Source organism: Micromys minutus (genome assembly GCF_963924665.1).
Source record: "Micromys minutus genome assembly, chromosome: 21".
NCBI classification, from domain to species: Eukaryota; Metazoa; Chordata; class Mammalia; order Rodentia; family Muridae; genus Micromys; species Micromys minutus.
In genome coordinates, this window is record NC_137956.1 from 40,106,352 (window position 1) to 40,125,567 (window position 19,216).

Here is a 19,216-nt window from a genome sequence, read left to right on the forward strand (position 1 = left end):
TCAAGGGACTGTTTTTTTGGAATACTTTTAAAAGTGATGAATTTCAGAGTTCCTGAAGTACGAATATCACAAAGGAAAATAATGTCGAGGTCGTGGGAGTAGCTGGAGCTAGACCGACAAGGCAGAAACCATCTGGTGTGATTCGGGAAACATTAAAGAAGCCTAGAGCAGATTGGATCTTGAACACAGGTTTCCAAAAGCTGACGCGGCCTCCGGGCGTGGCAGGAATTGCTTACTAGCGCTCAGGGTGGGCCCCTAGGCTCGCACTGCATACCGTAGACGGCTTTCTCAAACAGTGATACAGAACCTCCTTGAGGTTGTTGACCTCTTTACGGAGTGAGCATGGGAGAATCATTCGTAGTGTCCACCAAGACCAGAGGCTGGAACTCAGTACTGAGAATAGAGAAAAGGCGGGCAGCGTGTGTCTGTAGCGGAAAATAGGCATGCTGCGCATGCGTATGCCCGCTTGCAGCGCCTGTCCGTTGCAGCTCCAGGGTCCAGAAGGGGCGTGGCCGCGCCTCGGCGCCGGAAGAGGGTTGGCGGGGCGGGGCCAGGAGGAAGAGGTGGTATCTGCGCGCGCGCGCGCGCGGGTGCGAACGGGAAACACCGCGAGGGCCAGGCTAGGCCGGGCGGTAGACTCGACGGACGGTGACTATGGCCACGACAGCGGGTGGCGGTCCGGGAGCAGCAGCAGGCGCCGTGGGTGCAGGGGGTGCGGCGGCGGCTTCCGGGCTGGCCGTGTACCGGAGGAAGGACGGGGGCCCGGCCAGCAAGTTTTGGGAGAGCCCGGACACGGTGTCCCAGCTAGATTCGGTGCGAGTCTGGCTGGGCAAGCACTACAAGAAGGTGGGTTCGCGCGCGCCCGTGGGGACGGAGGAGCCACGCGACCGGTGCTGGTGGTGGCTGCCGGCTTCGGGAGCCTCGGCCGCCCCTCCCCCCCGCGCGCCACGAGGGACAACAAAGGCCGGCTCGGCGCTTGCCACGCCCCCACGGGCCACTCTAGGCACGCGGCGACCTGGCCCCGCTGCTGGCTCTCTGGGGCCCACGCACTCGCGTGGGAAGAAGCTCCAGCTCTCTTGCTATTACATGCCGAAGAGTTGGAGCTCGACAGAGTCGCAGAACTGTTCTTTTGTTAGCTGCCTTAGGAGTGTGAACAAAGAGCCCATCCTAGTAAAAGTATCTTGAAGTTTTGTTTAGAGATCAGTTGTTAAGCGGTTAGGTAACTAAGGGCTTGCTACCTTGTGTGGATTCGTACGGGACCTTGAATGGCCTTGTGGATTAGTGTAGGTTTAAACCTTGCATTGTAGGAATGATACAGGACAATTAAAAGTGTTGGTTTTCTACTTCATTGCACTTTGTAAAGATGTGGGGACAGGCGAGAGCTCAGTTTATATCATCTATACTTTTTGTAATGTTAATCGTTTTTTTAAAAAAATCTCGTGTTTCCTGTACTTCCAAATGCAAATTCTGCATAATCAGTTGTTTTACGAAGTTATGAATTAACCCTTTGTTAATATATTTAAAAATTACATTTATTTTGAATTGGTGCACCTCGTTCCTGTTTGCATGTCAACTTAAGCAAATTGATTCTTCTCTAACACCATATGGGTCCAGGAATTGACTTAGGTCATAAGGCCTTTTACCAGTGTGTACCCACCTTACTGGCCTCAATACCTGTAGTAAAATTTCAATTTTATATAAATGTTATAGAGTGACTTCTTTACTTGATATGGTAAAACAGCCAAAACATTTCCTCCACTCTTAAATTCAGTAGCAGTGGGTTACCCCATTGAGCGCCCAGAATGGGTGTTGAGATTTGCAAATTCCATGTTCTGGTTCACAGTTGACATTTAACTGCCTCATCTTCCTTAATACTTCTTTAGTGTTTGTTGAATGAATGAAAAGTTGAACTAGGACCTAGGGATTTAAGTCACTTTGTAGAGCGTTTGCTTAGCTTGGATTAGGTCCAGAGTTTGAATCCCAGCAACACAATTAAGCCAGGCATCGGTGGCACTCCTGCAGTCTTAAGAGGTGTGAATGATAAGATCAGAAGTTCAAGGCCATCCTTTGTTCCCTAAGAAGCTCTAGGGAAGCCTAGACTACCAATATGAGAACCTGTCTTAAAAAACTAAAAACAGGACAAACTAATCTGAACCATTTCATTCAGTGTCTGCAGCTTAGTGAAGCCTATTTGTGTTTGACAAGGGATCTTGGGTTGCTTTGGTAATAACACTGGTGTTTTCAGAAGTGACCATATCCAAGGCCAAAGTAAGAAACAGAGTTGACTTATTTGTGCTTTGGTGTACACTAAACTGTCCTCTTCCTCTTCATCCCAGTTTCTGAAACAAGGTCTCACTGTGTAGACCAGGCTGGCCTCTAACTTTGATCTGCCTGCCTGTCTTCTGCCTAGGATTATAGGTATGTACCACTCCACTGGTTCACTAATTCTATTACATTTTAAGTGTAGTTAGAACATACAATTTAAAGGTTTCTTCTTTTTTTAAGATTTGCTTATTTACCTATTATAAGTACACTGTAGCTGTCTTCAGACACAGAAGAGGGCATCAGATCTCATTACAGATGGTGGTGAGCCACCATGTGGCTACTGGGATTTGCTCTGGAAGAGCAGTCAGTGCTCTTAACCACTGAGCCATCTTTCCAGCCCCAATTAAAAGGTTTTTTAAAGGTTTGTGTGTATGACGTGTATGTGAATTTCCACAGAGGCCAGAAGAGGGCATCTGATTTCTTGGAACTGGAGGTAAAGGCAGTTGTAAACTGCATGGGGTGGGTACTGGGAACTGAACTCTGGACTCTGGGAAGAGCAGCAATGGTTCTTATCTTCTGAACCATCTTTAGCACTAAAACAGAAATTTAATATCAGCAATTAATATGAAACAAATGAGATTGGAGGGTCTCTTTTCTTTCTGCCTGGCCCACATAAGACTTCACTTCAAAAAACAACAAAAAACCAAAAATCACTATACTCTGAAGCCCCAGAACTGCTTTTGTGGGCCAGAATGGTCTTCAATTCCTTGCAGGTATGCCTTTCAAGTCTAGAGTTTTGGGATTAGATTATGTGTGAACGTTTTGCCTGCCTGCATGTCTCTGTACCAAAGTTTGCCTGGTATATTTATAAGCTAGAAGAGAACTTTGGATCATCTGGAACTGGAATTAGCATGGTTGTGAGCTGCCACGTGAGTGCTGGGAATCGAACCTGGATCCTCTGGAAGAGCAGCACTGCACTCAAGTGCTGGGCCGTTCCTCCAACTCTATCAAACGTTTTACAGTTAATTTTTACTCTTTCCTTGTCATGAAAATACTTCCCGTCTTTACCATTGGTTTGCCTTTAAAAAAATGGTTTATTTATTTTTACTTTATGTACGTTTTGTTTAATTTGTTAAATCTTCTGGTACTGTAGTTACAGTTGTGAGCTGCCATGTGGTAATTGAACCCTGGTCTTTTGGAAGAACAGTGAGTGCTCTTAAACACTGATCCATCTCCAGCCCGGCTTGTCTATTTTTGTGTGGATGTTTATGGGTGTTTTTCCTGCTTATATGTCTGTGTACTCCATATACATGACTGGTGTGGTCAGACCTGAAGAGATCATGGGCTCTCCAGCTGGAGTTACAGACATTTCTTAACTCCCATTTGGGTGCTGGTAAGAACATCTAGTCTTAATTGCTGAGCCATCTCTAGCATTTATGATCTGCCTTTAAGAATGTACATGTACTATTTTTATGATTGTTTACAGTGGAGAGTGAACTTTATACACCTGAAATGTGGTACAGTGCCATTACTTAGTCGTTAATAGGAACTAACATAACTTGGCTTTATCTCCAGCATTAGCTGTACCAGGTTTTGAATCCATGTCTTTATCTTGCAGTATGTTCATGCGGATGCTCCTACCAATAAAACACTGGCTGGACTGGTAGTGCAGCTTCTACAGTTCCAAGAAGATGCCTTTGGGAAGCATGTCACTAACCCAGCCTTCACCAAACTACCTGTAAGTGCAAGTGCATGAACTCGTTCTGTACTTTTAGGTGTCCTTATTATTGCCAGGCAATATAGGGGGTGGAGGAACTTGTACAGAGGAGGTGGTTGGTTGTTTGGTTGGTTTTGAGATATAATCTCACAGAGCCCAGGGCTTTCCTGGAGCTGTCTGTATTAGAGGCTAGCTATGAACTGTTCCTTCAGCCTTCACTTCTTCAACTGGGATTACAGGTATGTGCTGTCATCTTTAACATAGTGGTAGAATTCTTCTGGGCTATGCCATTTAATGTCTTTTATATTCTGCAACAACCCTGAAGAAATAATATTTTTCTGTTATGGTTTTTCTCTGCTGTGTTGTCTATACTGATACTTGTCTGTTAGAGCAGTGAGAGAGAGAGTGTGTGTGTTAATTAAAATTTTAACTTTATTTACTTGTATGTATGTATATGTATGTAGACACATGCCTACCATAGCATGCTTGTAAAGGTCAGACCAACTCCCAGGAGTCAATTTTTCCACCATTTGGGTCACAAGGAACAAACTCAAGTCATCAGGCTTAGTAGCAAGCACAGTACTTGCTATCTTCTCTACCACATGCAGTATGTAAATAAATTTATACAGAAGAAAACAATGAACCGGAGGAGTGTCCTCAGCAGTGAGATAACTGTAGTACTCTAGTGGAGAGCCACAGCAAAAGCATGCTTGTACAGAATTGGAGACTTTTTCTTTCTGTTCTTGAGCCTAGGGCCTTGTGCATACTAGGCAAGTTCTATAATAGTCTTACTTGACAGGCTCGGATTAAAGGTCTGAAATAATTTCTGTACTTCTAAAATCACATCAGGGGACAGTGAAGTGGCTAAGCAGATGAAAGCACTTGCTGCTACCCTGCTTGATAACCCAGAGTTCCATCTTTGGAACCTGCACAGTGAAAGGAACCTACACACTCTTTTTAAAAATATATTAATATTTAAATTAATGTTAATTTTTTATTTTAAATACTAATTTATTAATTATATGGTACCTCTCCAGAAGAAGGCATCAGATCTCATTACAGATGGTTGTGAGCCACCATGTGGTTCCTGGGTTTTGAACTCAGGACCTCTGGAAGAGTGGTCAGTGTTCTTAACCGCTGAGCATCTGTTCAGCTCAAGAACACACTCTTAAAACGTCTTTGTCTTTTTCTGTTTTTTCCGCTCAGCAGTTAAAGAGCACTAACTGCTCCTCCAGGGGTCTTGAGTTCAATTCCCAGCAACCATATGGTGGCTCGCAACCATCGGTAGTGAGATCTCATGCCCTCTTCTGGTGTCTGAAGACAGCTACAGTGTACTCATACATAAAAGAAATCAAGAAATCTTTAAAAGATACATGATTCTCATTTTTTTTGTTATTCCTAATTGTGAACATGTGTCATCACCCAAAATGACATTACAAGGGAGCTTTAGACATGGATTTTAACTCCTGGGAACAAAGCCATTATTTACTGAAAGGGTTGACTGATAAGAGGATATTTTTAGTCATAAACGAAAATTAAAAGTAATTTATGGCCGAGGGCCAGATGAAGAGATGTGTTCCTTTTGCTCTCAAAATTGAAGCCAACATTTTCTCAAATGAAAGAATTTTTTTCTGGTTTGTGATTCTGTAAAATGAAATTGCATGAGAAAGACAGTTGTTTTTTGAGGCATGGTTTCTGTTTTGTAGCCCTGGCTGTCTTGGAACTCACTCTAAATCAGGTTGGCCTTATATCTTCTTGCCTCTGTCTTGAATGCTGGGATTTAACATGTAAGTCACCACTAGGTCCTTCCTGCCAACTATTTATTTACCTTTAAAGACAAAATTTTTAAATTTTTAATTATTTTGTATCTGTGTGTTTGTAGACGTCAGCGGAAAGCCTCAGAGCCCTAGAATTGGAGTTTTAGATAGTTGTGAGTTGCCACTTTGGGTGTTGAGAACCTCAAAAGTAGTAAGTGCTGAGTTGTCTTTCCAGCCCAGTAAATGTGATTTTCTTTCTTTCTTTATTTATTTGTGGTTATTTAAAATAGGATTTCTCATTCCCCAGCTATAAATATAATTTTGAAGGTAAAAAACCCTCTCTTTTATTTTAGCTTGTTGTGGTAGCTCATTCTTGTTTCTTCAGTACTTAAGGGATGAAGGTAGCAAGCTGCATTGTTCATTTGAGGCCAGCCTGAGCTATATGAGAACATGTTTTTAAACGGAAGCTAGGCAGTGGTGGTTCCTTCCTTTTAATTACATCACTTGGGAGGTAGAGGCAGGTGAGTTTCTGAGTTTGAGGCCAATGTGGTCTACAGAGTGAGTTCCAGGATAGCCAGGGGATACACGGGGAAATCCTGTCTTTAAAAAAAAAAAAAAAAAACTACAAATAAGATAAAAGTAAAAAAATAGCACCATGAGCTAGATAACCTAGGTTACTAGGAGGCTGAGGTAAAAGTATTTAAGGCTTCCTTGGGCTACAGAGTGAGCTTGAGATTAGCCGGGTATCTGGAAACCAGACTTAAAACAGGCCTGGCAGTTGACTGGTAGAACGTTTGTTTTAGCAGATAGAACTCTTTAGGTTTCAAATATAAAATGAATATGTTATCGGAACTTTTTCTTATTCTCTTGTACAATTTGTGGTTTTTAGGCAAAGTGTTTTATGGATTTCAAAGCTGGAGGCACCTTGTGTCACATTCTTGGGGCTGCTTACAAGTATAAAAATGAACAGGGCTGGTAAGTTTTTTATTCATTTCCGTGTTTTGATGTGATGATGATACTTTATGTGAAATCATATGTAGAGGATTCTGTAAGAATATTGGTGTTAATATTTAATAGTAAGGTAAAGCCTTTTTAAAAATTTTCACTATTTCACTTTTTTAAAGACTTTCTCAAGATTGTAGTTTCAGTCAGGTATGGTGTGAACCTTTTATTCTAGCACTTGAGGTAGAGGCAGGCAGATCTCTGAGTTTGTAACAGTCCCCTCAGAAAAACAAAACAAAACTGCTTTTATTAGGGAAATAAATAGTATGTTTCATTCTGGGGTACTAGGAACTGAATTGAGGGCCTCATATATGCTAAGAATTTGTCCTAATACACACACAAACACACACACACACACATATATACATATATATACATACACATCTTCAAGGAAACTATTTGTGAAACACACACACTCAGTCACTCACTCACTTGTGGTAGTTTTGTTGTTCCTAGTAGCCTAAGCTGTCCTAAAACCCACTATGTAGACCAGACTGGTTGAGTTGGAATCCTTGGTAATTTAATTGCAAATTTGTGAAGAGGTTATTTTCTGAATTGGAGTGCTGAGAGGCTTATCTCTGGATGTGGCAAACTTTCTTAGTAACTTGGCTTTCTTCTGAAGGATATAGTTAATTCCTTTAAAAAAATAAAATGGAGAGATGGCTCAGGGGTTAAGAACACTAACTGCTCTTTCAGAGGTTCTGAGTTCAATTCCCAGCAACCACATAGTGGCTCTCAACCATCTGTAATAGATTTGATGCCCTCTTCTGGTGTGTCTGAAGACAGCTACAGTGTACTCACATACATAAAATAAATATAATGTCCTCTTCTGGTATGTAAGTATGTGTGCAGATAGACCACTCAGATACATAAAATTGATAAGTGTTTAAAATTTTTTTATTAACATTTTTTTCATATTTACTTGTGGGCATGTGCCTGCCATGGTGTATTTGTGGAGGGCAGAAGACAGTCTGTGGGAGTCACTTCTCTTCCACCACATGGGTTTCAGGGATTGAACTCTGCTCTTTAGGTTTGGTGCCAAGTCCTTAATCCGCTAAGCATTTTCAATGGTTCAAAGTTAGTGTGTTATATTGTTAGCCAAAAGGTATCAAAGAAAAAAAAATTTACTGTATATATATATATATATATATATATATGTGTGTGTGTGTGTGTGTGTGTATATATATGTATATATACATATATATATATAATTGTATAACTGTGTGAAACAACGTGATTATTTGATATGTGAACATAATGTTTAAGTGAGGGAAATTTGGTTTTAATTATGCCGGGTGGTTGAACATATGCCTTTGATATGCTATATACAGGCTCTCGTGTGAGCTATGCTCCTAGTCTTAAATTATTGTAATTACCATATCTGCCACCTTAAATCTTTATTTTTTTTCAAGCTGGATAATGAGTTCATAAGTATTTAGCTTTTAAAATTTTCTAGTGTCTGGAGATATGGGTCAGAGGGTAAAAGCAATTTACTTAACTGACATCCAGCATTCAGTCTCCAGAACCCACATTGATTTATTTCTTTATTCTTTGTCATCTTTTAATTTATATGCCTATAATCCTAGCATTGAGGAGGTCGAGGCCACCCACCTTGTTACATACTACCTCACATTCTTTTTTCTTCATTGATGGACTCCTGGGCTCTGCTTCTATTTTAGTTTTGTTGTGCAAATTTGGTGCATCTACCACTTATTTTTCTTTTTGACTGTTGTGTTTGTGCCCTGTCTCAAAAAATTGACTATCCTGTCTCAAAACACATGTGTATGTACGTATAATGTACACACAGAGGACATCCTGTGTGGAGTGGGCTCCCTCTGTTCATCTGGATGTGACTCAGGACAGAACTCAGCTTTCCAGGTTTGAGGGGTAACTGCTTTACCCACTGAGCCATCTTTCTGGTTCATCTTGTTTAAATTTTTGTGGTGTTCTCATAAACATTAGAAATGTTCCTTAGTTCTTTTTCTGTCTTTCATCCATGTTTTGATTTGGAGTCTTAGGAGATGGATACAACAGAAGACTAGTGCTGGGGTCTGAGGCAGAGTATCTTACTATGTAGCCCTGGATGGCCTAAACCTCTTCCTATATACACCAGTCTGGCCTGAAAAAAAAAAATCCCACTACGGCCTCCAGAGTGCTAGAATTATACCTCCATACCCTGCCAATGCTGGCTTCTTACTGTCAACCTCTAGGTAGCTTTCATGGTATGATTTTGCTTTTTTTGGGTGATTTGCCTTCCATGCTGCTTATATGCCTTGTCGGTAGTTTCACATCTGGCCATTGTAAACAGGATTGCAGGACAAGAGAGTGCTGTCATTGCATTGACATACACCAGTGTACTGGGCATATGCCCAGTAATGACGTGTGTGTAGCTTGCTCTAAGATTATTTTTAATTTTTCAGTGAGTTATACCATTCTGGTTGTTGGTTTGGTTTTGTTTTTTGTTTTTTTGTCAACCTGATACAAGCTAGAGTTATCTAAAGAGAGGGAACCTTCATTGAGAAAATACCGGTTGGGGGGGGCGTATAGTGAGCCTGTAAGAGCTTTTTTCTTTTTTTTTTAAATTGATGGGGAAAGCCCAACCCACTTTGGAGGTAGTACAGAGGTGGCAAAAAAATAAGAAAGCAAACTAAACAAGATATAGAGAACTGAGCAAGCCATAAGGAACCAGCTGTTATCTCAGGTTCAGTTTCTACATTGGCATTTCTGATGATGGACTCTAATCTTGAACCAAGCTACTTGGAATAATTGTTGAACTCATTATATTCTTTTCTCTTTACTGCTAAGAACTCAGCATGCTAGTATCTTTGTTTGTTTGTTTGTTTCTTTTTATATGCATATACTGCAGCTGTCTTCAGACACACCAGAAGAAGGCATCAGATCTCATTACAGATGGTTGTGAGCCACCATGTGGTTGCTGGGGAACTGAACTCAGGACCTCTGGAAGAGCAGTCAGTGCTCTTAACCACTGAGCCATCTCTCCAGCCTATCTGAGCATGCATGACTAGTGCTCTACCGCTAAGCCACATCCCTTTTCCCTCTCTGCTTAATAAATATATTTTTGAAGTTGCTAGTGTAACACACACTCTGTAGGCTAGGCTGGCATTGAACTTAAACTGTCATGGCTCAGTCTTGAAAAGTTGGGATATAGTCCTGAGTTACCAGGTTCAGCCTCATTAACATTTGTGCCAATGATTTAAAAGAATTCTGTTTCTCAAGTATCCCATTATTATTTTTTCTCTTTTGTAATCTTTGTAACTAAGTTGATTTAGTTTTATTCTGTTGTTGAGTGTGTTAGTTACCATTATATTGCTGTGAAGAGACACCATGACTAAGGCAACTCTTATAAAGAAAACATTTAAATGGGGGCTTTAGTAGACAGACATGGTGCTAGAGCAGTCTAGTTAAAACCTTACATCCTGATTCTCACGTAGCTAGTGCAGAGTCACTGAGTCCACTGCAGTCTTTTGAAACCTTAAAACACACACCCAGCAGCACGCCCTATGACACGCCCTCTCCAACAAGGCCATTTTACTATCTGGGAACCAAAAATACAAACATAGCCTTTGGGAGCAGTTCTCATTCAGCCATTATACTGTGATTATATACTCTAGCCAGAATGGACTTGGGTTGGAAAAGGTTTATTTGGTATACACTTCTAAGGCAGTCTTTGACTGAGGGAAGTCAGGTCAGGAACTAAAGCCAGCCCTCCCAGTTCTTTATAGTAGATTCCTTATACTAACCTTATCAGATATTCAATCTGTATTTTCAAAAAGGTGCTCAAAGATGTCTGTCATGGTACTGGTTTATAATCTCAGCACAAGGATGGATGGCAGGATGATCAGGAGTTTAACGATTCTCAGCCACATGGTGATTTTTCAGGCCAGCTAGGAACATATGAAATTTGTTTCCAAAAAATTAGTTCTCTAGACTCCTCATGTCTGCCATGAGGAGTGGTCTTCTGCAACTTGTCTTTCTAGCACCAAGATAGTTTAGATCTTGTAAGTTGTGAAGAATGTATCTGCTAAATAGCATACTTTAAATACTGCCTTTTTATTTAATATAGGCTTTAAATTATGATGTAACAAAGATTCAAAACAACTTTATTCTTTTTTTTTTTTTAAGATTTATTTTATTTGCGTACACTGTAGCTGTTTTCAGACACACCAGAAGAGGGTATCAGATCCCATTATAGATGGTTGTGAGCCACCATGTGGTTGCTGGGAATTGAACTCAGGACCTCTGCAAGAGCAGTCAGTGCTCTTAATCACTGAGTCATCTCTCCAGCCCCAACAACTTTATTCTTAAATTTATACCTATAGCTGAAAGTAACTTTTTGTGTGCTTAAATACATTTGTCTCTTTTCCTGTGTCTCTTTCCAAGATGTGTCTCTAGACCTTTTTCCAGTTTCCCCGACATCAACCCACTCGTTGGATTTTAAGGTCTCATAAATTACCGTTATCATTGGTAATTCCTTACTGATTTTGCTCATCACCACCCAATCTTAGTGAATTTTGTAAAATATAAAGCTTGACTGTAGAAACTTTTATAGATCTACTTTTACTGTAGATGTTTTCTGGGGTAAGAATATCGTCTGCAAGGTTCATTACTGTCTCCTACATTTACTTTGCAAACACTGGAGATACATACGTATTTTTGAATTTGCTGGAATTTAGAGTATAATTTTAACATGGATCATTGAAAAATTAACATTTTTATTTTTTATTTATGTATATATACTTATTTTGGGGTTATGTATATATTCTCTAGGGGTGTATAGCACTAAATCCTTTGGAGCTGGAGTTACAGGCAGTTGGGAGCCACCTGATGTGGGTGCTTAACCAGGCCTAAGAGATTAGCATAGCTTTCATCTTCCTTTGTAGAGTTTTCTCTGACTTCTACACATGTGCTGTGGCACCCATTTGTGTGTCATGCTGTCTGGTGAAATAGCTAAAATATCTTTTTGTTTTTCAGAGATAGGGGTTTTTGTTGTTTTGGGTTTTGATTTTTGTAGTGTTAGCTATCCTGAAACTCACAGAGATTTGCCTGTCTCTGCCTCCTCAGTACTGTGATTAAAGGCATGTACCACTAAGCCCAGCAACCCAGTAACTAAAATTCTTTTGTATGTATTCATGGGTATAAGCATCATCCATGTAGAAGTAAGAGGACAACTTTTGTAGTCAGTTCACCTACCCTGAGGGTACTAGTGATGGGACTCAGGTTTTCAGCTTTATCAGCTATCATCTTTACTGCTGAGCCATTTTGCCAGCCATAAACAATATGGCTTTAAATACATATATGCTGAGTAAACTTTTCTGTGTTTACTTACGTGATTTTCTGTCATTAAATCTGTGGAATACCATTATTTTACATTTCTTCCCTTGTAGTGCTCGGGGTTGAATCCAATCTTTTTTATATGCTAAGTAAGCATTCTTTCACAAACTCTGTCTAGCCTTGTGAACTACTCTTCTATATCGTGTAACATCTTAGACTTGAAGAAAAATAGCAATTCATGATATTGGTACTTTGCTTGACTGGGGTATATCTTTAAAGAAAATTTAACCTTTTTAAATGTGGGTGTGAATACACACATGTGTAAGCGCACTCGTGCATCTGTGTGTGTTTGTAGGTCAGAGGACAACTTGAATCTGTTCTTCAAGTGTGGATTCTGTGGGGCTAGCTTAGTTTCTAAGCTTTTTAAATTTGTTTAAATTAATTCCTACTTGTTGAAGTCTGAAGATGAACTTAGTAAAGCTTTTTTTCTCCGTTAGGAGAAGATTTGATCTTCAGAATCCATCCCGAATGGATCGTAATGTTGAAATGTTCATGAATATTGAAAAAACATTGGTACAGGTAAGTTGGAGAATTAGGCCTTGTTTGTTGTCCTTGTCCCATCCCTCTCCTTTGCCTCGGTTTTTTTCTCCCTTTCCCTTCTGTCATGTTGTAGTTAGGGCTTTAGTCCCAGGTCAGCTTAACAATTCTGCCTTGGGAGCCCCAATTCCTAAATTTAGATGTACAAGTCACTACCTCAACCTAAAAGTTTATTTCACCCTTTAATATACTTCTAATTCTAAGACCGTGTTTATTAGATTGCAAAAGATAAAGGCAAAGACTTTATTGAAGTACATAATTGTATTGTTTTTATGTATACTGGGATTAGAGCTGTATTTAATCTGGTTATCTAACACTAATGAGTGTCAAACCAAAATTTTTTTCTTTTGAAACAGTGTTTCAGCCCTGACTTTCCTCAAACTCACTATGTAAACTAGAACTAGGCTGTCCTGGAACTCACTGTGTGCCCTTGAACTCAAGGAGATTCTTTTTTCTGCCTTCTGAGTGCAGGATTGAAGACACGTGTGATTTTTCTCTTTATTTACTTTACTTATTATTTGAATTAACTTTCTTGGAGTGTGTGGAGCTATAGAGCACTGAGATCCTCTTGTCTCTGCCTCCTGAGTGCTGAGGGTAGATGAATGCATACACCAGCACAGCCTGTTGCTTTTGTTCTGTTTCTCTTTACTATAAGCACTCTTCTTGATGGTGATGTTATAAATACCTACTTTTTTCTCAGCTGGATCATAATTTGAATGTAAGAGTGCTTAAATTTCTGTTTTCAGGTTTTTTAGTATTGTTTTTTTCCCTTTTTTCGGGGGGTGTGGGGAGTTATGGTGCTGAGGATGGAACCTAGAGCGTGAGCCAGGCAGGAACTATACCACTGACGGATATTTCTAGCTTACGGCTTGCTGCTCATGTTGCTAGAGTTTTGTTTGTTTGTTTCTTTTGATTTGGAGACAGTTTCTATGTGTAGTTCTGCAACTCACTCTGTAGACCAGATTGGCTTTGAATTTAGAGAGATCTGTCTGCCTCTGCCCCCCAATAGCTGGTATTAAAGGCATGTCCTAATTTCAAACCTCCTGGTTTGAAATTATTTATATGTGTTTGCATAATGTGTAATTATGGGTACATATGCTGTGGCATGTGTGTGGAGGGAGAGAACAGCTGATGGAGCAGGAAGTTTTCTCCCTCTTGTGGTGCTGCAGATTGAAATTGGGTTCATGGTCTTGCACAGCAGACATTTTCATCACACTACACTAGCTCTGATTAAAAACATCTTAGTTTATTGGTTTATGAATGAGTAGTGTGTGTGTGTGTGTGTGTGTGTGTGTGTGTGTGTATCATACAGAGGAGATCATCAATTCCCTGTAACTGGAGTGAGCTGCCATGTTGAACTTGAGTCTTCTGGAATTACAGCTGGTACTCTTAACCATTGTGATCTTTCTCAGTCTCTTTGAGAAAGAATCACTGAACCTGGACATAGCCGTTCTGGTTAATGCATGGTGGGGAAGCTCCTGGTGTGATAGCTTGTCTCTCACACATGGGAGACATGGGTTTGGACTACAGAGGTGTGCCGTCACTCTCAGCTTCTGTGTGAACACTGGACATTCAGAACCAACTCCTTATGCTCATTCAGGACTTTATCCAGTAAACACTCTCCCTGGCCTGCCTGCCTTCCTGCCTTCCATCTATCCGTTCATCTTTCTTTACTTCTTTATTGTAGTTTGAGGGTTGAGATAGAGGTCTCACCATGTAGCTCCAGCTCTCTTGGAACTCAACAGAGATCAGCCTTCCTCTGCTTCCTGAATGCTAGGAATAAAGTCCTACTGTCTTTTACCTTGCTGTATTTTAGCAGTAATTTCATTCAAATGATTAAAAGTCTTTGGCTGCAGAAGGGATCTGGGGATGATTTTAAGTAGCCTACTTGAGCCAATTAGGTTTTATTTTGAGATAAGACTATCATTGTGTATCAAAAGATGTTTTGCAGGCTAGGCATAGGGCTACACACCTTTAATCTTAACAGTCAAGGAGACAGAGGGATGTGTATGTCTTAAGTTTCAGGTCAGCCTGGTCTACAGAGAGAAATCTGGCTACATAGAGAAACCTTGCCTTACCCCACCCCTCAACAAAAACCAAATAGGTTTTTTTTTTCATATGTTAAGAATTGTAGGTTTAAATAATCAATTTTAGCCATTAAAACAAGGAATGATTGTAGGCCCCTGCCCTGTAAGATGGTTCAGTGGGTAAAGGCGCTTGATGGACCCACATGGGGAAAAGAGAGAATGACTCCACATGCTTGTCTGATGACTACATGTGTGCCATAATGTACACATCTCCATGTACAATTATAAAAATAAGATATAAGAATGATGAACAGGGCTGGAGATCAGTGGCTAAGGGCACTTGACTGTTCTAGAGGTCCTGAGTTCAATTCCCAGCAACCACATGGTGGCTCACAACCATCTGTAATGAGATCCGATGCCCTCTTCTGGTGTGCATGAAGAAAAAAGAATGATGAGCAGTGAGTGGACATCATCTGAAGACCATTTGAATTTCAAAGTCTCTCTTTTTGTTTTCTCAGAACAACTGTCTGACTAGACCCAACATCTACCTCATTCCAGACATTGATTTGAAGTTGGCTAACAAGTTGAAAGATATCATCAAACGGCATCAGGTAATACAGGGCACTGGAGGAGTTGAGAGTTTTTCCTCTTGTTCCAAAGGAGGCTAGAAAATTGACTCCCACATGATTAGGAGGAGGGTCTCATTGCCCACCCTCACAGTGACACACTTCCTCCAACATGGCCACACCTCCTTATAGTGCCACTGCCCAGGCCAAGCATATTCAAACCTCCACTGTATATTATTATGTAATGTATAAATAGTACAGTGTGTTGTCAGGTGGGGCTTGGACGTCCTCTTTAATAAGTACTACTACTTCCAACAAATTAACCTTTTCTCTTTTGGAGTGTCTGTTATGTGATCGTCATATGAAGTTTAGCTTCCTATGCTTGTTAAGGACCAGAAATTGAATAAATTAACCTGCTAGTTCTTGCTTTTTAGCAAAAATTAGGAATTATTTCTACAAATATTTCTAGAGACAATGTTTATTTTTGTAATGTTTATTATGACTAACTTATTCATTATTTAATAAGGTGTGGTGATTATTTTCCAAGGATACTCTTAAAAGAGATACTTGGTTTTCTAGTTCGTTTTCTAAACTCTTCTAGGTGATGCTAGAGTTCAAAACCAGGACTTTACACAATGCTTGCCTCTTGTATTGAGTTTTAACGTACTCTAGCTTTGACTTTATAGCATTGTACGGAGTCACTAATAATAATACTGTCTTGAACAGTAGTCACAACTTCAGTGGAACATTTTAAATGAGTTAATGGCTAACACTGAATCTGTCTCTTATCTCTTTGAGGCAGGGTTTTACTATGTAGTCCTGGCTGGCATGGCATTCACTATGTAGTCCAGATTGGCATTGAACTCACTAAAATCTGCTTGTCCCCATTTCTGGAGTACTGGGGTAATAAAAGGCTTCTGTCATTGAGTCATACTTACTTACTACTTATTTTTAAATGTTTGTATATGAAAGTACCTGTTGACTAGAAGAGGGTATCAGGCTTCCCAGAGCTGCTCATATTAGGATGCTGGGAGCCAAGGTCCTTTGAAATAGTAGAGCGCAAGCTTAACCTCTGCGGCATCTTACTTGCCCAACAAAATTCTTAGCAGAGAACCATTAGTTTATTGTTCCCATTCAGGGCTGCAGTGATGGTTCAGTAGCTAAGAACACTTGTTAAGGACCTGGATTCAGTCCTCTGCAGCCACCTACAGTAGTTGACAGTCACCTGCAATTCTAGTTCTAGTTCATCTGAAGTTCTCTTCTGACATCTATAGGAATCAGGAATATGTAGTGGAAAGACAAATACAGGCACAACATTCACGTACATAAAATAAAAACATTTTTAAAAAATTGTGCTAGAAAGGTTACTCTGGTTAAGAGCACTAGCTGTTCTTCCAAAAGATCCCAGTTTGAATCCTAGCACTCACACGATAGTTCACAGCCTTCTGTTTCTTCAGTTGTTGGGGATCCAACACACTCTTCTGGCCTCCCTGGGCACCAGGCACCGAGGTAGTGTACAACAATACATGCTGGCAAAACACTGATAAACATAAAATTTGTTACTCTACCTCATAGATGAATTGCACAGAGTGACTTGCTTTGTCATCTAGGTAGTAGACCATAGAGCTTAGGTTCAGTGCAGTAGTGATAGACTCCACTGGCCAAGGTTTTAAGTAGACTATTGCCCATTGGCTCATTAATTGCTAGCTATGGATACTTTTTTCCACCTGATAACCATTCAGAAATGTATTCTGATAATCTAGTGAGTCTGAAGTCCTTACTTATGAGGCAGATAACTATGTTATGTAGTTCTAATTTTTTTATTTTTCTACAGATAAAGTGTCATTATGTTTACTGGTTTGGAATAATGAGTAAATGTAGAAGATGCCTTGAGTTGCTACTTAAAACTGAATACTGAACTTTTTATTGTTTGAGTAGTATCAAGAATGAGCCTACATGGCATTGAAGTTGTTTTGTTTTAAGATATATTTAGTAGTCTTTGGCCTAGCCATATTTTACCCTTAATTTAAAAATATTTATTTATTTATTTATTTATTTATTTATTTATTTATTATTATGAGTACACTGTAGCTGTCTTCAGACACACCAGAAGAGGGATTCAGATCTCATGTGAGCCATCATGTGGTTGTTGGGAATTGAACTCAGGACCTCTGGAAGAGCAGTGAGTGCTCTTAACCTCTGAGCCATCTCTTCAGTCCTACCTTTAATTTTCATAGCAGTGTTTCAACATTGACATAAAATGACAGGAGCAGTGTACACTGTTTGATTTGAGGGTCCCATCTGTTGACAAAGGTCCAGTTTATGTGTCAGATCTCCTGTCGGTTAGTGATGATTGGTGCTGTACTGCTAAGGCAAGAAACCAGCATAGGCTACATAACTTGAAACTTGGAGAGGGGGGTTGTTTTTGTTTTATTGTTTGTTTGTTTTTGTGAGACAGTCTCAAGTAGTGTAGACTAGTGTTAAACTTCGTACATTTGAGGGTGGCCTTTAGTTCTTCAGTCTCCTGGTTTCCCACATTCTTAGGTTTGACGTCTGGCTAAAACTTTATAATTTTCTGAGGTGAATACATTTTACAGTTACTCTTACATTGTTGTGTTCTCTTGCTCATTGTTTATAATGGTTGTGAAATAATCTTAAGAACTTGAGGCATTCTTATTGGAGGTAAAGGTACAACATTGAATACTAACATATTACTCAATAAGTTTGGTTTTTAGAAAAATTTTTTGTTTTAGATTCATGATAGTTGATAAAGTATACATAAATATTCTCTTTGAAAAACTCAATAATTAAAACACTGATAAATATTCTATCCTTATATATCTAGAAACACTTTTTATTGTTAACTACTATCCCTTCACTTGTCAAATGATTTTTAAAAAATGCTTTTATGTTTCTTATAGATTTTGGATCCACATCTAATGGCTTGCTTTTGTTTGCTGTGTGCCTTATTTTTATGTCACTTATTTATTTGCTTTTCAGGGGACATTTACTGATGAGAAGTCAAAAGCTTCCCACCATATTTATCCATATCCTTCCTCACAAGAGGATGGTAAGTTGGCTGTTGGTGGTAAGCTCTTTAACACATACATCATACTGTAGGGTATAAATAACGTACCCTTCCTCTAAAAAAATGTCTAAATAAAAGTACACCACCAATTAATGTAGAGTTCTTTGTTTTCTTTAATATATCACTTGCATAATATGCTAGTCTGAGATTAGATCACTTGATTCTTTTAGAAGTGAGACTTAACCCTGTGCTGTTCAGTGTTCTAATCAGTTTTTTTTTGTTTGTTTGTTTAATGTAGTACCAATTTTATACTATTGATATTTGCCATGAAGTGCTAAAAATACAGGGATATCTGAGGCAGATGATTATTGAATATCACAGAGTTCAGTAAACTATGGTTAAATATCTATCTAAATTGAGTCAGGGTTCCATATACCCCAGGCTGAACTTGAACTTTCTATGTAGCCAAGCTACTGAATGCTGAGAATATGTTGGGTGTAGGACTAGGACCCATTGCCCACTGGGCTATGGGTTTTCTCTCCACGCTGTACTCCCACTTATTTTTTCTCTCTCAGTTTTTAAGTTTGTTTACTTTGTTATGTGTGTACATGTAGGAACCCTGTGCCACAGTGAGCTGGTAGGAGCCAGAGGACATAGAGCTTATGTGAATTGGCTTCGTGCCTATAGGGTCCTGTGATACTAAAATTGCATTGGCAAGAGTAGGGATTGGCTGAGCCATCACATTGGCCCAAATGTTTCCAGTCATGAATATCCACTCTTAACATTAAAGTGGTGAGAGTTTTTTTTCCTCTATTATTATTTTAAGGATCTCACAATGTTGCTCATACTGGCTTTGAATTGAAATTCTTCTGCCTCAACTCCCAAATGCTGCTGCTTTGTAGGGTTATTTATTGATCTGCTCAAAGTATTCATAAATCTTTTATACTTACTTAATTTTGTTTCTT

At 39.6% G+C, this 19,216-nt stretch overlaps 1 protein-coding gene across 2 annotated transcripts in view; it reads left to right on the plus strand.

Annotated features, from left to right (window-relative positions):
- The first annotated feature begins 551 nt into the window (after positions 1 to 551).
- Positions 552 to 19,216, plus strand: part of SMARCC1 (SWI/SNF related BAF chromatin remodeling complex subunit C1) — a 90,601-nt gene continuing 71,936 nt past the window's right edge. For both annotated transcript variants that reach the window (XM_080934716.1, XM_080934717.1), the window contains exons 1-6: positions 552 to 846; positions 3,884 to 4,003; positions 6,629 to 6,714; positions 12,531 to 12,612; positions 15,176 to 15,268; positions 18,224 to 18,293. In XM_080934716.1, coding sequence (XP_080790842.1) covers positions 655 to 846; positions 3,884 to 4,003; positions 6,629 to 6,714; positions 12,531 to 12,612; positions 15,176 to 15,268; positions 18,224 to 18,293 — 643 coding nt within the window. In that variant the 5' untranslated portion in view covers positions 552 to 654. The remainder of the gene's footprint in view (positions 847 to 3,883; positions 4,004 to 6,628; positions 6,715 to 12,530; positions 12,613 to 15,175; positions 15,269 to 18,223; positions 18,294 to 19,216) is intronic.